The 20,113-nt window shown below is 40.4% G+C and overlaps 1 protein-coding gene across 1 annotated transcript in view; it reads right to left on the bottom strand.

Annotated features, from left to right (window-relative positions):
- FAM204A (family with sequence similarity 204 member A) overlaps positions 1–20,113 on the bottom strand; it is a 477,602-nt gene that overhangs the window by 289,401 nt on the left and 168,088 nt on the right. Inside the window, exon 5 of the mRNA XM_044055971.1 lies at positions 9,074–9,163. Coding sequence (XP_043911906.1) covers positions 9,074–9,163 — 90 coding nt within the window. The remainder of the gene's footprint in view (positions 1–9,073; positions 9,164–20,113) is intronic.

The following is a 20,113-nucleotide window of genomic DNA, read 5'->3' as shown; positions in this document are numbered from 1 at the left end:
GGCCCTTGGGATTTTTTTGAACCACAGCTTACCACTGCTCTTCTGATTCCTAGAAAAGGATCTTTTGGGGGGGGGGGGTGGAAAAATGTACACCCAGAGCAGAAAGGGTCTTGCCATCTTTCTCACACCTGGATAAAGTCTCTCTTACTTTTGGGCCAAACAAGGATGATATGTCAAAGGGAGCATTGACAAACGAAGACTTCAATGGTTCTGCAAAGTCACATAGGTGCATCCAGACATGTCTCCTCATGGCTATGCCTGAACCCGCTGCTCTGGATGTCTCTTCAGCTGTATATATGATTAGCCTCATGGACGAATTAGACACGGACTCAAGGACAGCTAGCTGGGAAGCCACTTTCTCTTGGACTCCCTCAACCACAGCTCCCACCAGGGTATCTGACAATTCCTTGATCAGATCCCTTTGAAGTCTTGTAAAGTGTGCCAGGAAGTTCAAAGACCCTAGAGTGAAGGTTGATGAAGCATAAACCCACTTTCCAAATCTATCCATGGCCCTAGACTCCCTGTTGGGTGGATGGATAAATGAACTCTCCTCAGCGAGTTCCATTTTTTGTGGTGGCCGTTACAACCATGGCATCCACTGCTAACCCTTTGTCCCAGAACTGTTTGTCTTCAAGGGCAGATAAGATTTTGTCTGGTCTCTTGGGGATGGGTTTGATGGTGTCTGGAGCCTTCCACATCAGCTGTGAAATCAACTGAATTAGTTCATTAGTGAGCAGGGTCACCCAAGAGGTAGATGGGCTACTGCCTAAAGCCTGCAGGTAAACAGATTCCTCTGAGGAAGGGTTTTGGGACTGCCAGCCACCCCTTTGCTTTAAAATTTCTAGGATGTCTCTAAAGGAGGCATCTTCAGGCGGTGACCTTGAGGACCCTTCCGCCTCATCAAAATCTGTGTCTTCAATGACTGATTCCTGAGGGGAATCTAAGTGCTTCCTCTTACACTTCTTTTTCTGTGTTACCTTCTCAGGGGGATAACCTGGGGAGGTGTCAGAAGATGACAGAACCAGAGTGTGAGAAACCTGAGATCTCAGCACCCAGTGTCCCAGTGAAGAGACAGGTAGAATAACAGAGCCAGCGGAGGGGGGGGGGGTACCTATTCCTAGGAGGAAGGTACCGACTGGATCACTGTAAGGGACAGGGCCCTCTCCATTGGCTCAAAGGCCGGTCCCCAGAAAAGGGAATGCAGCCCAGAACCAAGACAGACTGCCTCTGGACCAGGGTCACTACCACTCCGAAGAGCCTGCCCTCAAGACAGAAGCCAATGCTGAACTAACTTGAGACGAAGCTCTGAGGAGCATGGACGGCTACAAAAAAACTGGAGTAGAGTCCTGCCCTCCAGAACAGACAGGGTAGCTATGGCTTTGAGGTGTCTTTGGTTCTGAAGCCACCGAAGAGTTCAGGGGAATTACCGTTTCCTAAGAGGTGGAAATCTCAGGGACCAGTAAATCTGGTGCTGGGAGACTCGGAACAGTAAACTCTGAAGCCTTGGAGGAGGTCAGAGGAGGCGTGGTCAGCAGGATGAAGGAAGGCTCGGTTCCTAGATCAAAAGGAGTCGGAGCAAAGGGGGGGCCTGCAAGCCCTGTCTCCCACAAGATTTTATTCACAAGTCTGTCCACACCAAGCTCAGAAAGACTTTTGATGCAATGGATCAATGATATGGATGTAGATTTAGGCCTCTGAAGAAAAACTTCTGGAAGCTCACTAGCGAAGGGTGCTATGAATGGGGAGTAAGTAGTCCTGGGGAAAAAATTACCTTGGTTCCAATACAATAGTCTGTGCCAATGTAATGGGTGTCATTGGAGAAGAAGGGATAAATTGTCCTGCATCGGAGCCTAAGATGTTGAAGGACCTGAAATAGTTGTTGGTGCCAGGGAAATTGTTGTCATCGGTAATTTAGAGTCAGAGGTCTCCATTCAGAGGATCCTTTTGGTACCAAGGATTTCAATTTCTTAGTTCTCGGTGGCAAAGGAAACACTGGAAACAATACACTCCTCTTTCTGACCTTGCCCATGGAAGATGAGGACGAAGGGGAGGAAATATCAGTTTTAAGTTTGTCAGCTGCAAATAAGGCTTCAGTGAAAGCAGACTGGATCAAACCCTTTAGAATAAGCTTGTTATGTCTCTCAACAAGGGCTCTGGGACTGAATCTGTGGCAAATACTGCAGTCCTCTTGTAAGTGAATGGGGCCCAAGCAATAGACATAAACGGAGTGAAAGTCAAAAGATGGATTCTTGTGGCTGCACTTCTGACATTTTTTAAAACCAGAAGGGACTTCAGCTTTCTCAGCCATCTTAAAAATACAGGCTGGAAGGCAAACACACACAGAAAAGTTTGAGAGAGATGTTTTTTTTGTGTGTGAGAAGGGAAAGGAAAGGAAAATTCAACAATGATAGTTATAGAGTTGCACCAAGGTGTAACGGAAGGGACTATCAGCTATGATATCAAAAAAATACACTTACATGTACATAAAAGAGAGAAAAAAAGTAAAAGGAAAGGTACAGGATCAATTAGAGAGGAGACAGAGAGAAAATCTCTAAGAATTAACAGCAGAAATGTACCTAAACCAAAGGAAACTTGAGAGCACTGGCAAAATGCAACAATTTGGAAAAGCGGCAAATGAGATCTGGGGTAATTGTGAGAGAGGGATTGTGAGTAGAGGCAAAGCTCATGAGTTTTTGGTTGGTGTTAGCTGTAATAATGGCTGAGTTGGTTCCGATGTCAGAACTGGGCCCATATGTCAAGGATAAAATGAAGACTGACATCAGATCTTCTGTTTCTTTTTCTTATGAACTTCACTATTAGATAAAAAATCTGGAGACAGAGTATTATGTCTGGCAAGGGGTCTCTACTACTACACCTAAAGGGCTTGGTTCTTCCATGCCTTCACCAGGTACTGGAACTGCCATGGAGGATGTGTCTAAACCCAGTTACATAGAGTTCAGCAAAGATACACTAGAGAGAGATGGGTGGTCTGTGGCCCAAGCAGTGGCATGACAGTATCACTAACCATAAGCTGATGCACAGTTTTATTCTGCTTTTTTTTTCTTTTTAAGTGCAAAAGGATTTGTTGGGGGAGATACCAGAGTTAAGATCCATCAAGTCAAGGGACAGAGAAATGGCAATAATAATAAACTCACAGTAGTAGATAATGTATCACAATAGGCATTTAAAGTTTGTACTAATAAATATGTCACTACACAACTAAACTCTGCCAGACTGTACTACTATTGGTTCATAGGTTGGTACTAGGCTATCTGCCCGAGGGCATTTATAAACCTAGCCAGAGTGTGTCGGCTTTCGCCACCCCACTGATTAATTAACTGATCTTCTGTCAAGCAGAGCCAATGAAGTGATCCCAGGGGTGAATTTTCTGTTACCCATCCACTCGTCAAGGTTTCTCTTGAAGAGTGTTAGTGAGGGGCTCTGCCTGATGTAGTTTGGAATTTTGTTCCAAAGCATGGGGAGCCTCTGTGACAGGAATCTATCTCTCCAGCGTGTTCTATTTATTGTTGTGGCGAGGTTTAACTCACTAGAGCGCGTGGCTCGCAGTGACTTGGATTTCTTTAGGTGGAGCATGTCCATCAATTCTGAGTCGGACATGGCTTTATAAGTCAGGAAGAGATCACCTCTGAGTAAGCAGCCACCGAGTACAGAGTTTTTTCAGTCGGGCTGTATAAAACATATGTTTGAGGCCAGTAATCTTCTTGGTGAGGTACTTTTGTGGTCTTTCCAGCTGCTGGAAGTGTCTTGTGAGGTACATCCCAAATGGGGCATTGTACTCTATGATTGGTCTAATGAGTGATGAGTAGAGGGGCACTATAACCTCTTTATTTCTAGATGGGAACCCTTTAGTAATTTAGATGGGCCACACAGAAGGATTTCCTAACTACTTTGGCAATATGATTGTCAAAGGAGAGATTACTATCTACCTGGGTCCCCAGATCTCTTACTACCTCTTCTGTATTAAGGGGGCTGCCACCCGTGTGGTAATTCGTGGGTGTTTTGTTTTTCCCAAACGGGATGACTATGCATTTTTTGGCATTTAGCTTGAGGCCATGACTTTGACACCAGGTGTCCGTCTCAGTAAGGCCCTTTTGGAGGATGTCCGTGTCAGCCGGAGAGTCAATATGGCTCTCAGTTTGCAGTCATCGGCAAACTTGGTTAGCCATAGTCCTCCTGTGTTTGCCTGTACTTCTGAGAAGTATATGCCGAACAGTAGGGTTCCCAGGACTGAGCCTTGCAGGACACCACTTGTGACTGGTTTAAAGTCGGACCTGGAGCCCGCTATTCTTACCGTGTGAGTTCTACCTGTAAGCCAGTTGGCAACCCATCTCGTAACGTAGGGGTTTATGTTCAGGCTGGTGAGTTTTTCTTTAATACACGAGTGGAGAATGGTGTCGAAAGCCTTGGCGAAGTCAAGGTAGGCTGTGTGAACCACCTTTCCCTCGTCTATGGCCTTGGTGACTGTCTCAATGAAGTCAACCAGATTTAGTAGGCAAGATCTGCCTTTAACAAGGCCGAACTGGGTTGGGTCAAGTGTTTGGAGGTTCCTAATGTCTTTGTTAATGAGTTCCATGATGATGCGCTCCATAGCCTTGCAGACCAGGCTAGTCAAACTTATGGGGCGATAGTTACCAGGGTCAGTTGTGGCCCCTCCTTTGTGGATAGGAATAACAGTTGCTGTGTGCCATTCTATGGGCACGTAGCCTGTGGAGAGGCTGAGGTTGAACAGCGTGTTTAGGTGGGGAGTTAGTTCGTTCTGTAGTTCGTGCAAGACGCAGCCTGGAACAACATCTGGTCCCATTGATGCTGTGTTTTTGGCTTTGGAAAGGGCTTTTTTCACCTGTGTGTCTGTGATTTTTGGGACTCTACACTTTTCCAGTATTGTTGTGGGCCCTTTCGGAGGTGAGAGGGGGGTGAAGTTTGCACTGAATCTATCTGCCAGGATGTTGGCAATATCAGTAGGTTCAGTATATTTTGTGCTATTTTGCACTAGTTCAGTGCATATCTGCGAGTTGCCACTTAGATTCTTAACATAGCTAAAGAAAGTTTTGTGGTTATCTTTTGAATCCTTGGCTATTTTTCTTTCAAAGTTAGCCTTGGATGATTTCATGAGGGACCTTAGTTTCTTACTGATACTGATCAGGGATGTCTTTCCTTCTTGGGATTTGCTTTTTTTCTGAACTAGTTTCCTCCTTCTATTGTATAGCCTGTTTATGGCAGGGGTCCACCAAACTGGTTTCCTTCTCTTAGAGGAGTGAGTCTTGGTTTTGCTAGGGATGGCACAATCCATGCATCCTTGTAGGTGCTCAAAGAGTGTATTTGTAAAGGTTTCTGTATCTTGGGAAGCGTTCTCCTTTAGCTTGGGGGGTGTGAAACTTACCACCTCTATTTTAAGGTGAAGTTTGCTTTAGAAAGTTTTTTACTGTGGTTTCCTTAGTTGGGGGCGGTGGTGGGTTGTGGATATCCAGAGTGATTAGTTTATGGTCTGATCTAACCAGTGACGGGTTGACTTCCTGTGTGGAACACCTGTCGCCCATATTGGTGATGACCAGGTCCAATATGTTTTCACCACTGGTAGGGGAGTTTACCAGTTGATCCAGGGCGTTTGAGTTGATGAATTCTATCACAAACAAATGAAATGTGTTCAAAATTCTTTTATAACTAACAGAAGTTAAAGAATTTCCAGTACATAAAGTCCAAACACCAAGGCAACTAATGTGCCAAAACAGTGTTACAAATCCACTACAAACACTCTAACCAGAATAAACTGCCATAAAATAACCTTTAATAACAATTTAAACTGTATTTTTGTCAGAAAGAGTAAATTCTTCACAGTACATTCAAATAACGTAATGTACAGTAAACTTGCAATCCAATGTTAAAAAGACAGAGTAAAATCATGGATTCACTTTAGAACATTGAAAGCAAATAACACTGAAATTCAAAACATCGAGACCAAAATATTGAAAATTCAAAACACTGAAAACTCAGAACAGTCATTCCCATAACATTGAAAATACATAGGAAACCATCATTTAATATATGCCAGCACAACTACATAAAGAAACAGATAAACAACAAACCATATTATACTTCTCCAATTATAAGCAGGGGGGCAAGCACACCTGCACCCCCCACACCACCTGCTACTTAAATATATCAGCTCTGAGATTGCAGTACACAGAACAAGACAGCAAACATACCATCCCCCACTTCATGACTGCCTGTTTAAATTGTAAAAAAATTTCCTCAACTTTCTCTTAGAAACACTACTTCACTGTAAAAACATTACACATTACTATATATCTCTGTGATACTTACCGGAGTTTCATAGGTAACCTCAGTCATGTTCCCTTGTTATTTGCTATACTACAACATAACACATCTTAGTGTAGTGTAGTGCAATCTCAGAGTTGATATATTTAACTAGCAAAGGGTATGGGGGGGGGTGTGCAGGGTAGATTTGCCATCCTGCTTATAGCTGAAAAAGTGTGATATGGTTTGTTTTGTATTTGTTTCTATATGTAGTTATCCTGGAATATAGTACATGCTGATTTCCTACGAATTTCCATTGTTATGGGATTCAATATTTTGAATTTTCAAGATTTTGGTCTCAATGTTTTGGATTTCAGTGTTATGGGCTATCAATGTTCTAAAGTGAATCTAAAATCATACATGCAGAAAATAAATAAATGCTGAAAAAAAATCAAAGTAATGCAATATTTTGCTGTCAAAAGATGAAAATGAAGTAGTGTAACAACAGTAAAGAGAGGCCTCAAGTGACTAAAAGCACAGTTAAACACAGCACTTTTGAGAACTTCTCCAAGCAAAAATTCCCACAGAAATTACTGTAAATACTGACAAAAAAGATGTTAAAATAAATACTTCTAAATAAACATAATAACAGACAGAGAATAAACAAATAATATGAGAGGAAACTTCTCCAGAAATAGGGCTTATTTAAGCAGTAAGCTGGAAAAATCAGCACTGGATCCTGTGAAGACTCAGAGGACTTTCTTCTCTGGATGGTTGGAAAAGTCTCTCACTTAACAGCTAAAGGTTTCCCTCAGGATATGTTTACCAATCAGCTGCCAAAGAAAGAGTGAGGGAAGAGAGTCTGAGCTTTTGAAAGCTGGCCAGTACTGGGTTACCTTGGCAGATAACCCAAAATGCCACTGAGATATGGGAAAATATGCACATCTGGGGTGTCACTATATTCCCATTAAAACAACTAGTACCATCCTAGATATGGTTCCAGAAAAAGAATCAGCTACTTCAGGAGGAAAAAAAAAACGGAAGTTGCTCCCTCATAATCATTTCCTTGTTCATCACACTGGGAATCTTCAGAAAATAAAGACTTCCTTTTTTGCTTGCCAGCAAATGCAGAATGAGAAAGGTTAATAGCCTGAACCCATTAACTAAGGCCAATAAATCATCACTGTCTGAAGCAACAGAGACAGGAGAAAATAAATGTTTAAAGTTTTTTCTTCTTTTTAACAGGAATTTCCATAGAAGCAGACAGACACCTGTCAGGGACATCACTTTGGGGAACAGAAATCCCAGTCCAGCTGGGCAGAAAAGCATTTCCTGTTCCTTTCCCTGAGACTGACAACAATGTTTCTCCCATGCCCACCACGGACACTCCAACAGTCACAGAGGACATGTCTAATGCCCTATCCATGGTGGCTGAAGGGACTGCACCAGAAGAAACTGAGGAAGAATATGAGTGGTCTGTGGAACCAAAAAAGGCCACTGCAAAGTCACCTATACATGGCCAAGGCAAAGTAGTAGCCTTGTGAACATGCAATGGCTATCTGGAAATGTTCATCTTTTTATAGCTGGATGAAGGAAGCACTGAGGAACTGGTAAGTAGTTCTATGGTAAAGCTGTAAAGAAAGCTGGAAGTTTGGGTAAAGGTAGCAGAAGTAGTTCATAAAATATATCAAAAAGGTGTTTTGTTCATCTTAGAACTCTGTGAAAAGCACAACATACACTTACAACTTTTATACATTTGAGTTCAGGGGTTGGGGTATCACAAAATGATTAGCAGTAATTGTTAAACAGTTTATACCAAAAGTGATAAAAAACACAGTCTTCCAACTGACAGAAGAATTAAACGACAGTCCAAATAAATTTAAATTCCTAGCATAAAACAGTTTTCCTTTAAAAAAAGTACTGTTTTTGTCATGCTGTAGTTCTCCTGAGTGCTAGATTACTCACTTCCAGTACCTACAACAATCTGTATTACTTGACAGGATAGGATAAGTGGATGTGATTATGGTGTTTCATTACTATTGCTTTGAACAGCATACGTCTTACATAACTTTATTTATCTCAGTGTTTTCCCAAATATGTGTTGTTCAGAAGCACTGATGCAAATTTGTCATGGTCAATGACAGCTTTTTAAGCTGAAGCTGCATCTTCAGTCTTTTTTCCTCTCACTTTAAATGCACCCATTTAACACACAGAAGAGTACATACTCAAAAAATAATTAGTAAAATGCACTCCCTCCTGTGATTAGCTCATTAAAAAATCATGAACACCTACTAATTGTAGATTTGAAGGAATATGAGTACAATATACATTTACAGGATTTAAGTATTTAAGTAGAGTTCTTTGAAATGCTGGTCCAGCTGCCTTCTCAAAATAGTTTTAAAACTTAAGCTGAAACAATTGCTCATACAAAAGGAAACCCAAACTTAGTCTCAGTTGTATGCATCTGATAAGAAACAGTTTTAAAAATACAGGATGCACAATAAGACTTTCATGCTTTAATATTACCACAGTTATTTCTGATACTGATACAGCACCTCTGCACTGTATAGATAGTGCTATAATGTGTCAAGCTGTTGAACATCAAAAACCATTTTCACAAAGTCAGACAGACATGAAAGGAAACAGGTGTTACACTCCAGGATCTATGCCTTGCAGCAAAGGCTTTATCAGCAACAGCCAGTCATTGCTGTTGTCAGTAAAACTGGCTAATGGTTAAAATCTAATGCTTAATTTGTTGCAGAAAAATAGACTCCTCGAGTGTAACAGTGGAACTTACATCACGAGTGGCTAGGCTGTCACTCAACTCCTCGGCTTTATTCAGATCCCCTTCAGCAATAGCCTTGTCAATGTCCTCTTCTAGGCTTGTCTGAAAAAAGTGATTTAAAAAAAGCGTTCAGTGTAGATGCTGTTATCCCAAGGCTTGTTTAATGCAATTTTCAGGGGAAAATAAATATGTAGTGAAAAAGCATTCTTCCCATAGCTACTGGCAGTTAAACTAAAAATGCTGTGCAATAATGACTTATAATCGAAGAACACTATTAAACTCACCTTATTGAACTTCAAAACTTGACAGGGAAAATGCAGCTACCGAACATAATAAATATTCAGCATCATAAAGAATTTTCAATCAGTTTTACTTAAAGATGACTAGCAACTGCAGTAACTGATACCTTCAGATGTAATTGTTTTAAATAAAAACTATTTAATTATGATGACTGATAAAAACTGAAAATGTGCAAATATTTAAGTCTACTTCAGAGACAGTCCAACAATAGTGTGCATAAACTAATCCAAGAAGCAGAGGCAAGCTGACATATAACACCAAATATTATAATCAATAAACTTTACCGGCCACTATACATCTAAACCATTTTTACCAGCATACAGCTTTTTACAAACAAGACAATTTAACAGCAATGCCACAAATCATTGTAATACAGCTACCTGGAACTATGCTAATGTTCGACTTGACATTTAAGGATACAGTTCCTAGAGAGATTTCTCTGATGAAATTTCACTAGTGCAAACTTGTACATTATATCTTCTGTAATTAATCATTTTTGGCAACTGCATTTAACACATGACTAAAAACCCCTACAAAATGTAAAACAGTGTGCTGTTCTATTATACAGCTTTATGAGTTCTGTGGTCTACTGGCTTGTTCAAATAACGTCAGGAACACAAAGTTTCTTGCAGAAAGAAAATGATTGTTCTACTCACTCCAGTAGCATAATTTTTCTACAGACACCGGAAACATGCAGGTGGATGTATGGCTTATTTAAGAGATATGTGCCTCAAAAAGTCAACCATGTCTCATTCCAAAATTTGAAAAATGCAGCACACTTTTAACTTTAAAATGGAGAAAGCAGTCACATGATGCAAATTCAGTTTAACAGTCAGCCTTCAACATGAATGCACAAATTTGAGAATAGAAAGGAGGCAGAATCTGCACACCTCAGAGGAAAGGCAAAAATAATCCTTAACAAAGGTCTCTAAAATAGCTACATCTTTTAAAATATTAGTACTACTGATTCAAAATATGACACAAATAAACATGTTTGAACAAGTATGCATTTTCTGATGCAAAACAAGTCTGTTGCAGTGATGACATTACTTGTTGACTGTAACCCAAAGTATCACAGATTTTTAAGAGGCAGAGCAGAATTCTGATCCAAAATCAGGTAGAGTTGTATCTCAGCCTCAGAGTACCAACCACCTTAACAGAACTGTATGCCCAGCCTCACGTAGAAAGCAAGTCACATGATTATACCTCACATTCTTTCTGTACAGAACTTTTTTCCAAACCACAGATTTGAAATATGTCATTAGTCTGCCATTCATAGCCCCTCCCACCTGCCCCTTTTACTTTCTCTTCAGATCAGTCCTACCTTTTTTTCAAGATTTAGTTCACCCACATCATGCCTACTCTGAATGTTCCCTCCTCTAGACTACAAATGTTCAATGCTCACCTGTCTCTGTAACACAACCACACATTTTTGTTTTCTTTTTTTTTTATTTTATGAAAATATACCTAAAACTCCAGATTATGAATCAGCAAAAATCTTCTCAATAGAAAAACAAGGTCTAGTTCACTGCGTTCCATGATATGTTATACACCAAAATACCCTATACCTTTTGGATACTGCTGTGCTACACCAAGCAGAGTGGTTTTTTTCTCAGTGACAAAACAGATCACAATATTTTTCTCCACTATCTTTCCACCCCCTCCCAATCACTATCAGATTCAAAATGTAGTCATGTCTTTTTTTTTTTCTTAAGTAACATAGCTGCTTACACTATCAGCAGCTTGGAGCTATGTAGTAAATGTCATATGAGCCAAAGAACATATGCAATTTTATTTACCTACTTACTTACATTTCTCAACTGGGGTAGAACTGTGATCTAGATTGACCATTTTCAGGTTCAGCGTGCAAGTAAAGAAACATCCATCCATCTATCCTCAACCCCTTATTCCCATTTCTGCACATGGGGTCGGGGTGTTACTTCAACAGTGACAATCATCTAGAGCCAAGATTTACACCTCCGGGTGGCTACCCTACCACACACTCACACCTAGGGCCAATTTAGTGTATCCAATCCAGTTGCTGCATATCTTTGGGCTGTGGGAGGAAACTAGAGCACCCAGAGGAAACCCACTAGTGCACAAGGGGGACATGCAGATTCCACACAGAAGGCACCCCAGCCGAGAATCTAACCAGGGAAACTCTTGGTGGTGAGGCAACAACACTAACCACTGCACCACTGTGCCACCATCGTGAGTGAACTAACAAAACATGTGAGTAAACAAACAAAAGGGTAAAAACATTCAACAAATACACAGTGCTATAATCTCTACAATTAACAAATATTGTATGTATATATATATATATATATATATATATATATATATATATATATATATATATATATATATACATACACAAATGTGGATTATGACCATGCAGCTAACAAACTATTATAAATAGAAACCCAAAAAACGGATCAAATGGTGAAAAGAAGACTGATAACACCACTGTTGTATCACCACACACCAAGTTAGAGGCACGCTCAATAGTAGAAACTCTGTTTAATGAAAATGTGCATAAACGCATAACACACAATATCCGTTTTCGTCATCAACTTCATCAGATGGCTAAAACATCACACACAGCCTGTTTAAATACAATAATGTCCCTCCAACATCCAATGAGAAACTGAAAACAATTAGTAATAAACTAGTGCTCTTTTTAAAATTAGAATATGTAATAAGCTACTAAAATACATAATTACATGTAATTATGTATTTTAGTAGCTTATTACATATTCTAATTTTAAAAAGAGCACTAGTTTATTACTAATTGTTTTCAGTTTCTCATTGGATGTTGGAGGGACATTATTGTATTTAAACAGGCTTTGTGTGATGTTTTAGCCATCTGATGAAGTTGATGATGAAAACGGATATTGTGTGTTATGCGTTTATGCACATTTTCATTAAACAGAGTTTCTACTATTGAGCGTGCCTCTAACTTGGTGTGTGGTGATACAACAGTGGTTATTATAAACAGAAACTATAAATATGAGACTGAAATTTTTAGACAGACTACAGGACTCAAAACAAAAAAAAAAAAACTTTAGACAGACTACAGGACTCAAAACAAGAAAAAAAGTCATATAGCTAAACTGAATGATAGATTTTCGTGTACTGAATGGAATATACATAAGTTTAGAATAACTGTATGTACAATATAAAAATCTTTAAAACATGCACACTATTAAGAAGGAGAAACACGGGAACTGGAAGGAGAGTGGATTAGTGGTAGAAAGATAAAATAATAGTGGTTGATGCATGGACAACAACTACGGAATAGTAATAGTTCACAGGTTGTACTAGAGCAACAGAAGGACGAACAGTAAGGAGACTGACCCTTGTTATCTTTCCTCTATGGATACAAAACTGGGTAAAATCTGGGTTAAAACTAGCTAGCCTTGTAAGTGCTCTTGAGTCATTAGCCTAGCACTCTCCTATGAATCTATAAACCTATGTAGATACAAGTGGTTCTGGAAATGTGCTTTAAACTGAAACTATCATGACGTGAACATTTTGGTGTGGCTTATATAAAGAGGAACTGGATAGGTATGGAATTCACATCTTGCTGTTGTTGGAGAAGCTTTTACAAGTGCTTTTTCTAATAGGAATTGTTTGAACTGTTTTCAGAATCTGTGGATGTGGGAGATAGACTTTAAGAAGACTGTCAATGATTCCAAAGATTGAGAGGTCATAACAGAAAAAATATGGTCTGTAATTTGAAGTACGACTGGGGATATTTAAAGAATAGGTGATGCATGATTGAGATCTCAAGTTAGAGGAGACATTATATTTTGTTAGCCTGACATTAAAGAAGTATGTCACAAGTTTGTAGGTTAAAAAAGCAAGTTGTAGTAAACATCTTTGCTTGGGTCTATATTAGAACATTGAAGTTTCAAAACTTCGAATGTTCTAATAACGAACTCTATTCAGCGAAAGCTGAAAACATCGAACATACAGAACAGTGAATTTTTTCTTCGGGAAAAAATTTGCTGTTCCAAATCACATACACACAACACAAGCACACCAAACAAACAGCAATCCACACACATACACCTAAAATCTTACACCTAACCCTACACTAAACTATACACACACCACTAACTATCCACTTACATTAACCCAAACTCTAACCCTAAGGTCCGTCACTATCGCACACTCACCTCACCCGCGCCCTAACCCTAACTCACCTACCCCGCCCTAACCCTCACGTCCACACAATCGCACACATACCTAACCCGCACCCTAACCCTAACTAACCTAACCAACACTCAATCACACACTTACCTGAACCCGACCCGTAACTTTCCACCACAGCGCTGAAAATATCGAAGCAACAGAAACGGACAATCAAATTCTTTCCCTAGTAAAAGAATTTGGTTTTCTGTTGCTTCAATATTAGAACATTCGAAGTTTTGAAGCTTCAATATTCTAATATAGACCCCTTTGCTTAACTGGTAATCATTTTGCTTTTGCTACACCTGTGTAACAGTAAAATGCCCTTCTATATGCACTACTGCAGCATTCCTGAAGGGATCCCTTGTCTAGGGCAGCTTGATATCTGGCCAGTAAACCAAAGCCTTAGGCTGTAATAGGAACATTGCATGTCACATGTATGCTCCCTGCACATGGTGTAGGGCATAAAAGTGACATACAGATGTACCATCCTCAGAACTTCTTTGTCACCAGTCCGAATGCCATCTTCTATCATCGGTCTGAACACTCTTTTGTCTACTGGTTGCCCTGTCGTTTTCAGATAAGAAGAAAAACCCCAGTGAGGCACTTATTTTACTTTTCTCTGGTTGCTGGTTTGCATGTCATCCAGAAAGGCGAAATGCCAGTGTAGAAGACAGATTTCCCATAAGGACCCTCATGAGCAGTGTTTGTTTTGCTTAGGTACTTCTCACGACTATACGTCTTTTTCTATTTGTCAGGCATTTGTCCTGAAAACTTTGTAGAATTGGCTCCTGTCTTGAAAACTTTGTATAATTGGCTCTTCTTTGGCTATTTACCTAGAGAGCCAAAGTCTTAAATTGCTGGCTCAAGGTACTATTGGCAGAATCTTCCCAACTCAAAGGTAAGCTGTCCACAAAGAAGAACAAAAAAGCTTGGTTGTATTCTTCTGCTGTACCAGCTCCACCAGTCTTTTTCTTGAGGCTGGTGAAAGCCAGGAGGACCACCTGTATTTTCAGCCAGATTCCTCTGCCACAACCACTCAGGAGGTTGGCATAGGCCAGACTTCTTGCATGTCCCCAGACACTCCGCAGATCTCTATTTTGGATGTTCAGGGGGAAACTGCGGCTAATTATTTTCAAAGAGCCTGGGGGTGTTCTGCAAATCCTTGTTGGGGAGGAGATTCCCACTATGCCTGTAGAGTGTAGGCAGGGGTCTGAGCCACCTAAAATAGTTAAGTCTGACATCCCTTTAAAAAAGAAGCAAAAGACTAAACATATTTCTCCTGCTTCTAAGGATCCTCAGCATGAATGGCAGGATTTTACCGAGGGTTTGTTCAATGCCCTTATGGCTTTGAAACTTCCTCAAGGACTCTCTGTTCCTGCTCTCCCTTGGTTTTCTACTCCTCTTCAGAGGCCTAGGCAGCAGGCTTTATCTGATGAGAAAGCAGATTCTGATGAGGAATCTTTGGCCTACTCGTCCCCGATTCCCTCTCCTTGGATTATGGTTCAGAGGAAGAGGACTCTGCTAGTCCTGATTCTCTTTTTGAAGAGATTTTTTAGGGATACTGTTTCCCGTATGATATAGTTTAAGTGAGATTGTGCCCGTGTTTCTGGCATTCAAAGGAATTATTGTGAACTCCTTCAAATAGAGTTCCCCAAGCCCTTTGCTCTTCCTCCTGTTCTTGCTGCCTTGTTGGATACTTTTTTCTGCAGCTTCTCAGGCTCCTGATTCCCAGACACCTGCTCCTAAAAAACTTGATTTTTTTTTGGATAACAGCCAGCACTCAAATGTCAGCACAAAAGTCTTTATTTCAAACTAACCACAATCTACACATCATTAGTTAGTCAAAAATATTCATTAAGACCGAGAGAAAAAAGTGCTCCTGATTAGATAATCCATTTTTCTCTTTTTTGTCCAATATGTTTTGCCAGCCTGAGTTGTCTTTATTATTAGACATAAGCCTATCTATAATAACAAAGCTAAACCTAGTTGTAGGATGCTTAATAGTGTGGTTTATAAAGGGCATTTTAATGACGAGCATATCTGACATCACTAAGATTTCAGAAATGTGTAATTTTAGTGGACATTATGGGAATTGAATTTCTTTTGTTTATATGTGACAGTCCTTTTTTGATTTTGTATCATTATATAACCAGTATGGATTTGATCTAAATTTCACAAGGGCTACCAGCGGATAAGGAGGATGTGGGTATCTTTGACAAACTCCATGGGTCAGAAATTAAAGAGACGGGTACTAATGTAACACCTCTTTCCTGCATTGACTTATTTGGACAATTATCCTTAATAATGAAAGAATTAGGATCTAATGTGTGGCAACAGAACTTATTTAAGGCATACTGTGTTAAGAATTTAGCACCTAGGAGCCTTTGAGTACACCTACAACCGTATGTTAAGGGTCCAGATGAGAAATTGATTCAGAGATGGCAGGCAGCTCAACAAATGGCTTCAATGTTGTTTGGTAAAGTTTTGCATTAATTTTATGAACGGAAAACTGTTGATTTAGTGACTCAGGTTAGTCAACTTTGTGAACAGATAAGTTTCCCTTTACCAGGAACAGATTGTACAGTTGACCAAAGATTTAATAGGGTTGGAAAAACATTTAAAGAACTCGTCTGATTAAAACATTTTCTAGAGATTGTAAGGACTGCAAACACGGGAACCAGTTCAATGCCCATAAAACGGTTAAGTTTTCCATAATCAAAGAACGCCCCCAATTAGCTGGTAAAAGTAAAAGGAAAAAGTCCATTCTAAAGAGAGCTGATGGTACTTCTGAGACATCTGGTGAAGAATTTTCCACTGTAACAGATACAGATACATGAACACCATATGTTTCTCCATCTGCTAAAAAGAAAAATGATGGTCTTCCTTTATGCGTCACAGGAGAGCTGGATGCAAGCACCATAAGCGGAGCACCAACTTTGTAAACATTGTTGTAGCTAATGATGCCGCAATAGATAGTTCAAATGTTCTTACTATTTCTTATCTTCCAGTGAAGCTGAATTGCTTAATAAAGGTCTTGGTTTTGTGTCAAGTTACTTGGTGCCAGACAGAATGTGTTTGCTCAGGATGTTATTTCATTTTGTAGATTTGTAGATTGTTGAATTTTAAGGTATATTTTCACAACAAGCAAATTAATCAAGAATATGATCCCTCAGTTTTCTGTTTCAGACCATCTACATTCACTCCACCCTATAATAAGTGTGTCGCAGTTTTCCAACAACAGGACTAAGGGACTTGCATTTTACATATGGATCCTATTTAAGGATTCCCTCTAATAATTTTTCTGTTTCCCAGACACAAGCTTTGTCAATTTTTCATAAGAACAAACAACTGGTTGTTAGCCCAGCTGATAAGAGAGGTGCTGTGGTAGTTTGAGATTAGGCCATGTATTTGGTCGAGGCTAATGGTCAGATAAATGATTCTACCAAAGGATGTTTTAGGATCCATTTAAGTTGGACATTGATCAGTTTTTGAAGCTTGCCTTACAGAAGGGAATAATTTCTAGAGTAGTAGCATTCAATCTGATAGTTAAGCATCCATTGAAACAATACTTATATATGTTACCTGAGACTCATACCACCTTGAACCAACCTCCAGGGAGACGAATAGTATCTGGCAAATGTTCTCTTACTGAACCGTTATCAGCCTTTCTGGCTCAATATTTGAAACCTTTGTTGGGATATGTTGGATCTCACATACAAGATACTAAGGAGTTTTTGCATACCATTCAAGAGATTCACCTTGAACCAGGGTGGTATATGTGCACACTAGATATGTCAACTTTGTATACCAATATTCCTCACTGGGCAGGTCTAATGGCCCTGGAATATTGGTTGACTCGCATTTCTCTATATAGCCCAGGGTTTAATACTTTTCTAATTTGCATTACAGAACATGTCTTAACTAAAAAAAAAGAAGTTATGTCTTACCATAACGTTCCATCTGTGCTGTAGATCTTTATTCATTCATTACTGTTAAGACTTTGGTTCCGTCCTCGGAACCAATATGGCCATTACCAAGCTCGCGCCAGCCAAAAACTCTCAACTAAGACCTACCCACAATGCCCCTCTCATAGTCTTTTCAGATCTAGTTTGCCCACCACGATAGTACAGAAGTAATAAAAGTGACAATAGAAGGCTCTGTCTGAGCAAATACCTTAACTAATAAGGAAATCCTAAGGTCCACCAGGAGTCCAGGCAGGGGGAAGGAGGGCAGGAAGTAATGAATGAATAAATATCTACAACACAGATGGAACATTATGGTAAGACATAACTTCTTTATCTGATGTTGTAAATCTTTATGTATTCCTTACTGTTAAGACCGAGTCCCCAGCTACTTGAGTCCTGGGTGGCCCTAAGGAAGAACATTCCTGAGCACCACAGAACCAAAAGATACTCGGCCCCTAGAGGCTAAATCCAATTTGTAATGAGTGATAAAGATACGAGGTCTTGCCCAAGTGGCTGCTGCACAGATATCATCCACAGAGGCTTTGGAATGAAAAGCTACTGAAGTAGCCATCAATCTAATAGAGTGAGCCTTTATTCTGGAAGGTAAAGAAACTTTGTTCTGATGGTAGATGAAAGTAACGGCATTTCTGAGCCAAGAAGATAAAGTCATTCTGGAGACAGGCTTAGCCAATCTGGGCCCTCCAAAGGCCACAAACAATTGATCCATTTTTCTGAAAGATTTAGTTTTGTCCAAGTAGAACTTGCCTATGAACATTGAGGGTATGCAGAAGGTGTTCCCCTCTATTTGAATGATGAGGGAAGAAAAGTGATAGGTCAATAGACTGATTAATGGAAAATACAGAAATAACCTTGGGCAAAAAGGAGGGGTCAGTATGTAGGGACACTCTTTCCCTATGAAAAATCAAATAAGGTCTCTTGACACTCAAGGCCTGCAACTCAAATACTCTTCTCGCTGAGGTAAGGGCTACTAGAGGAAGAGTTTTCCAAGACAAAAATTTCATATCACATGAGTTAGAAGGCTCTAAAGGAGGACTTGTTAACGACTGAAGCACCAATGTCAAGTCCCAAGGCTCTATAGGAGGCTCGACAGGAGGTTTAATATGTAATACTCCTTTCATGAAGGTTTTGCACAGTCGGTGTGGCATAACAGATGAATTGTCAACTCCATTGTGAAAATTTGCAATAGCTGCTAAATGTACTGTAATCGTCAACGCTGAAGCTCCTGCGTGCAACAGGGTAGTGAGATATTGTAGGATCTCCTGAATAGGCATAGAAAAGGGGTCTATGTTAATGTTCTTTGGCCCATCTAAAGAACCTAGTCCACTTACTAGAATACATTTTCCTGGTGGAAGGTTTGTGTGAAGCCAGAAGAATCTCACAAACGGGATGAAATATCAGGTAGCCTGGCAATCATTGGAAGTGGAGAAACCAAGCTGTGAGCTTGAGGCTGTGGAGATTGGGGTGAATCAGTCCCTGAGGATGAGCAGACCTTGGGATTGATCCAGGATCCACGGACTGTGAATCAGATGAGGCCATAGGAAAGGGAACCAGACTAGATGTGTCCAATAAGGGGCAATGAGGATCACTCTGCTTCTCAAACTGAGATTTCTGGAGGAATTTCAGGATGAGAGGAAATGGGGGAAAGGCATACAGCAGACCCGGAGGCCAATCGTGCATCAGAGCATCCCTTGGTGACTCCCCCTGAGGGGGGATCAGGGCAAAATAGCCTCTGCATTTGTTGTTTAGGGGAGAAGCAAACAGGTCGTAGCAAGGCCTGCCCCAACAGCGGAAGATCTGATCCGCTATTATAGGACTGAGGGACCACTCATGAGGCATCAAAATGTTCCTGCTCAGATTGCCCACAATAAGAATGGAACTCCCAAGAATGTGCGTTGCTATGAGAAAGCGGTTGGAAGCCATCAACAAGTGCCAAATTCTCATGGCCTCCAGACACAGGGAGTAAAGACCTGGTTCCGCATTGTTTGTTGATGTACCAGACAACTGACATGTTGTCTGACTGAATTGCAATGGTCCCGGAAGGAAGGGATGTGTGGAACGCTTGCACCACTAAGAGAACTGCCCTCAATTCCAGGACATTTATGTGCAAATTGGCCTCCATGGGGGACCAGATGCCTTGGACTGTTTTTCCCTGGAAATGCCTCACCACCCTAACAGGAAAGACTGGGGAAGGCAGAACGGTTGACACCAAAGATTTTTTCTGGCTTCATCCACCAAAGCATTTCGTTCTTGCAAAGGTTTGTAAGGCATATCATGTGGTCGAGTGGGTGGGTTAAGATTGACCACTGTGATGAAAGGAGCCGTTGTACTAGTCTCATGTGTAACCTCGCCAGTGGAACAAAAATAATGGTTGCTGCCATAGATTCCAATTTCTGTAGTACAAGGCATGCTGGAACAAATGTCTTTGGAAGGAGGACTTGAATCTGGCTTCTTATTTTAGAGAGCCTGTGAGGAGGAAGGGAAGCTTGACAGGACATTGTGTCGAAGATCCCTCTAATGAATTCCAGTGCTCTTGTTGGAAACATTTGTGATTTGTCCATGTTGATCA

The sequence above is a fragment of the Protopterus annectens genome, chromosome 14.part0, assembly GCF_019279795.1.
Source record: "Protopterus annectens isolate FY-2018-M chromosome 14.part0, PAN1.0, whole genome shotgun sequence".
In the NCBI taxonomy this organism is placed as follows: domain Eukaryota; kingdom Metazoa; phylum Chordata; order Ceratodontiformes; family Protopteridae; genus Protopterus; species Protopterus annectens.
This window is presented reverse-complemented; position numbering and strand designations above follow the sequence as displayed.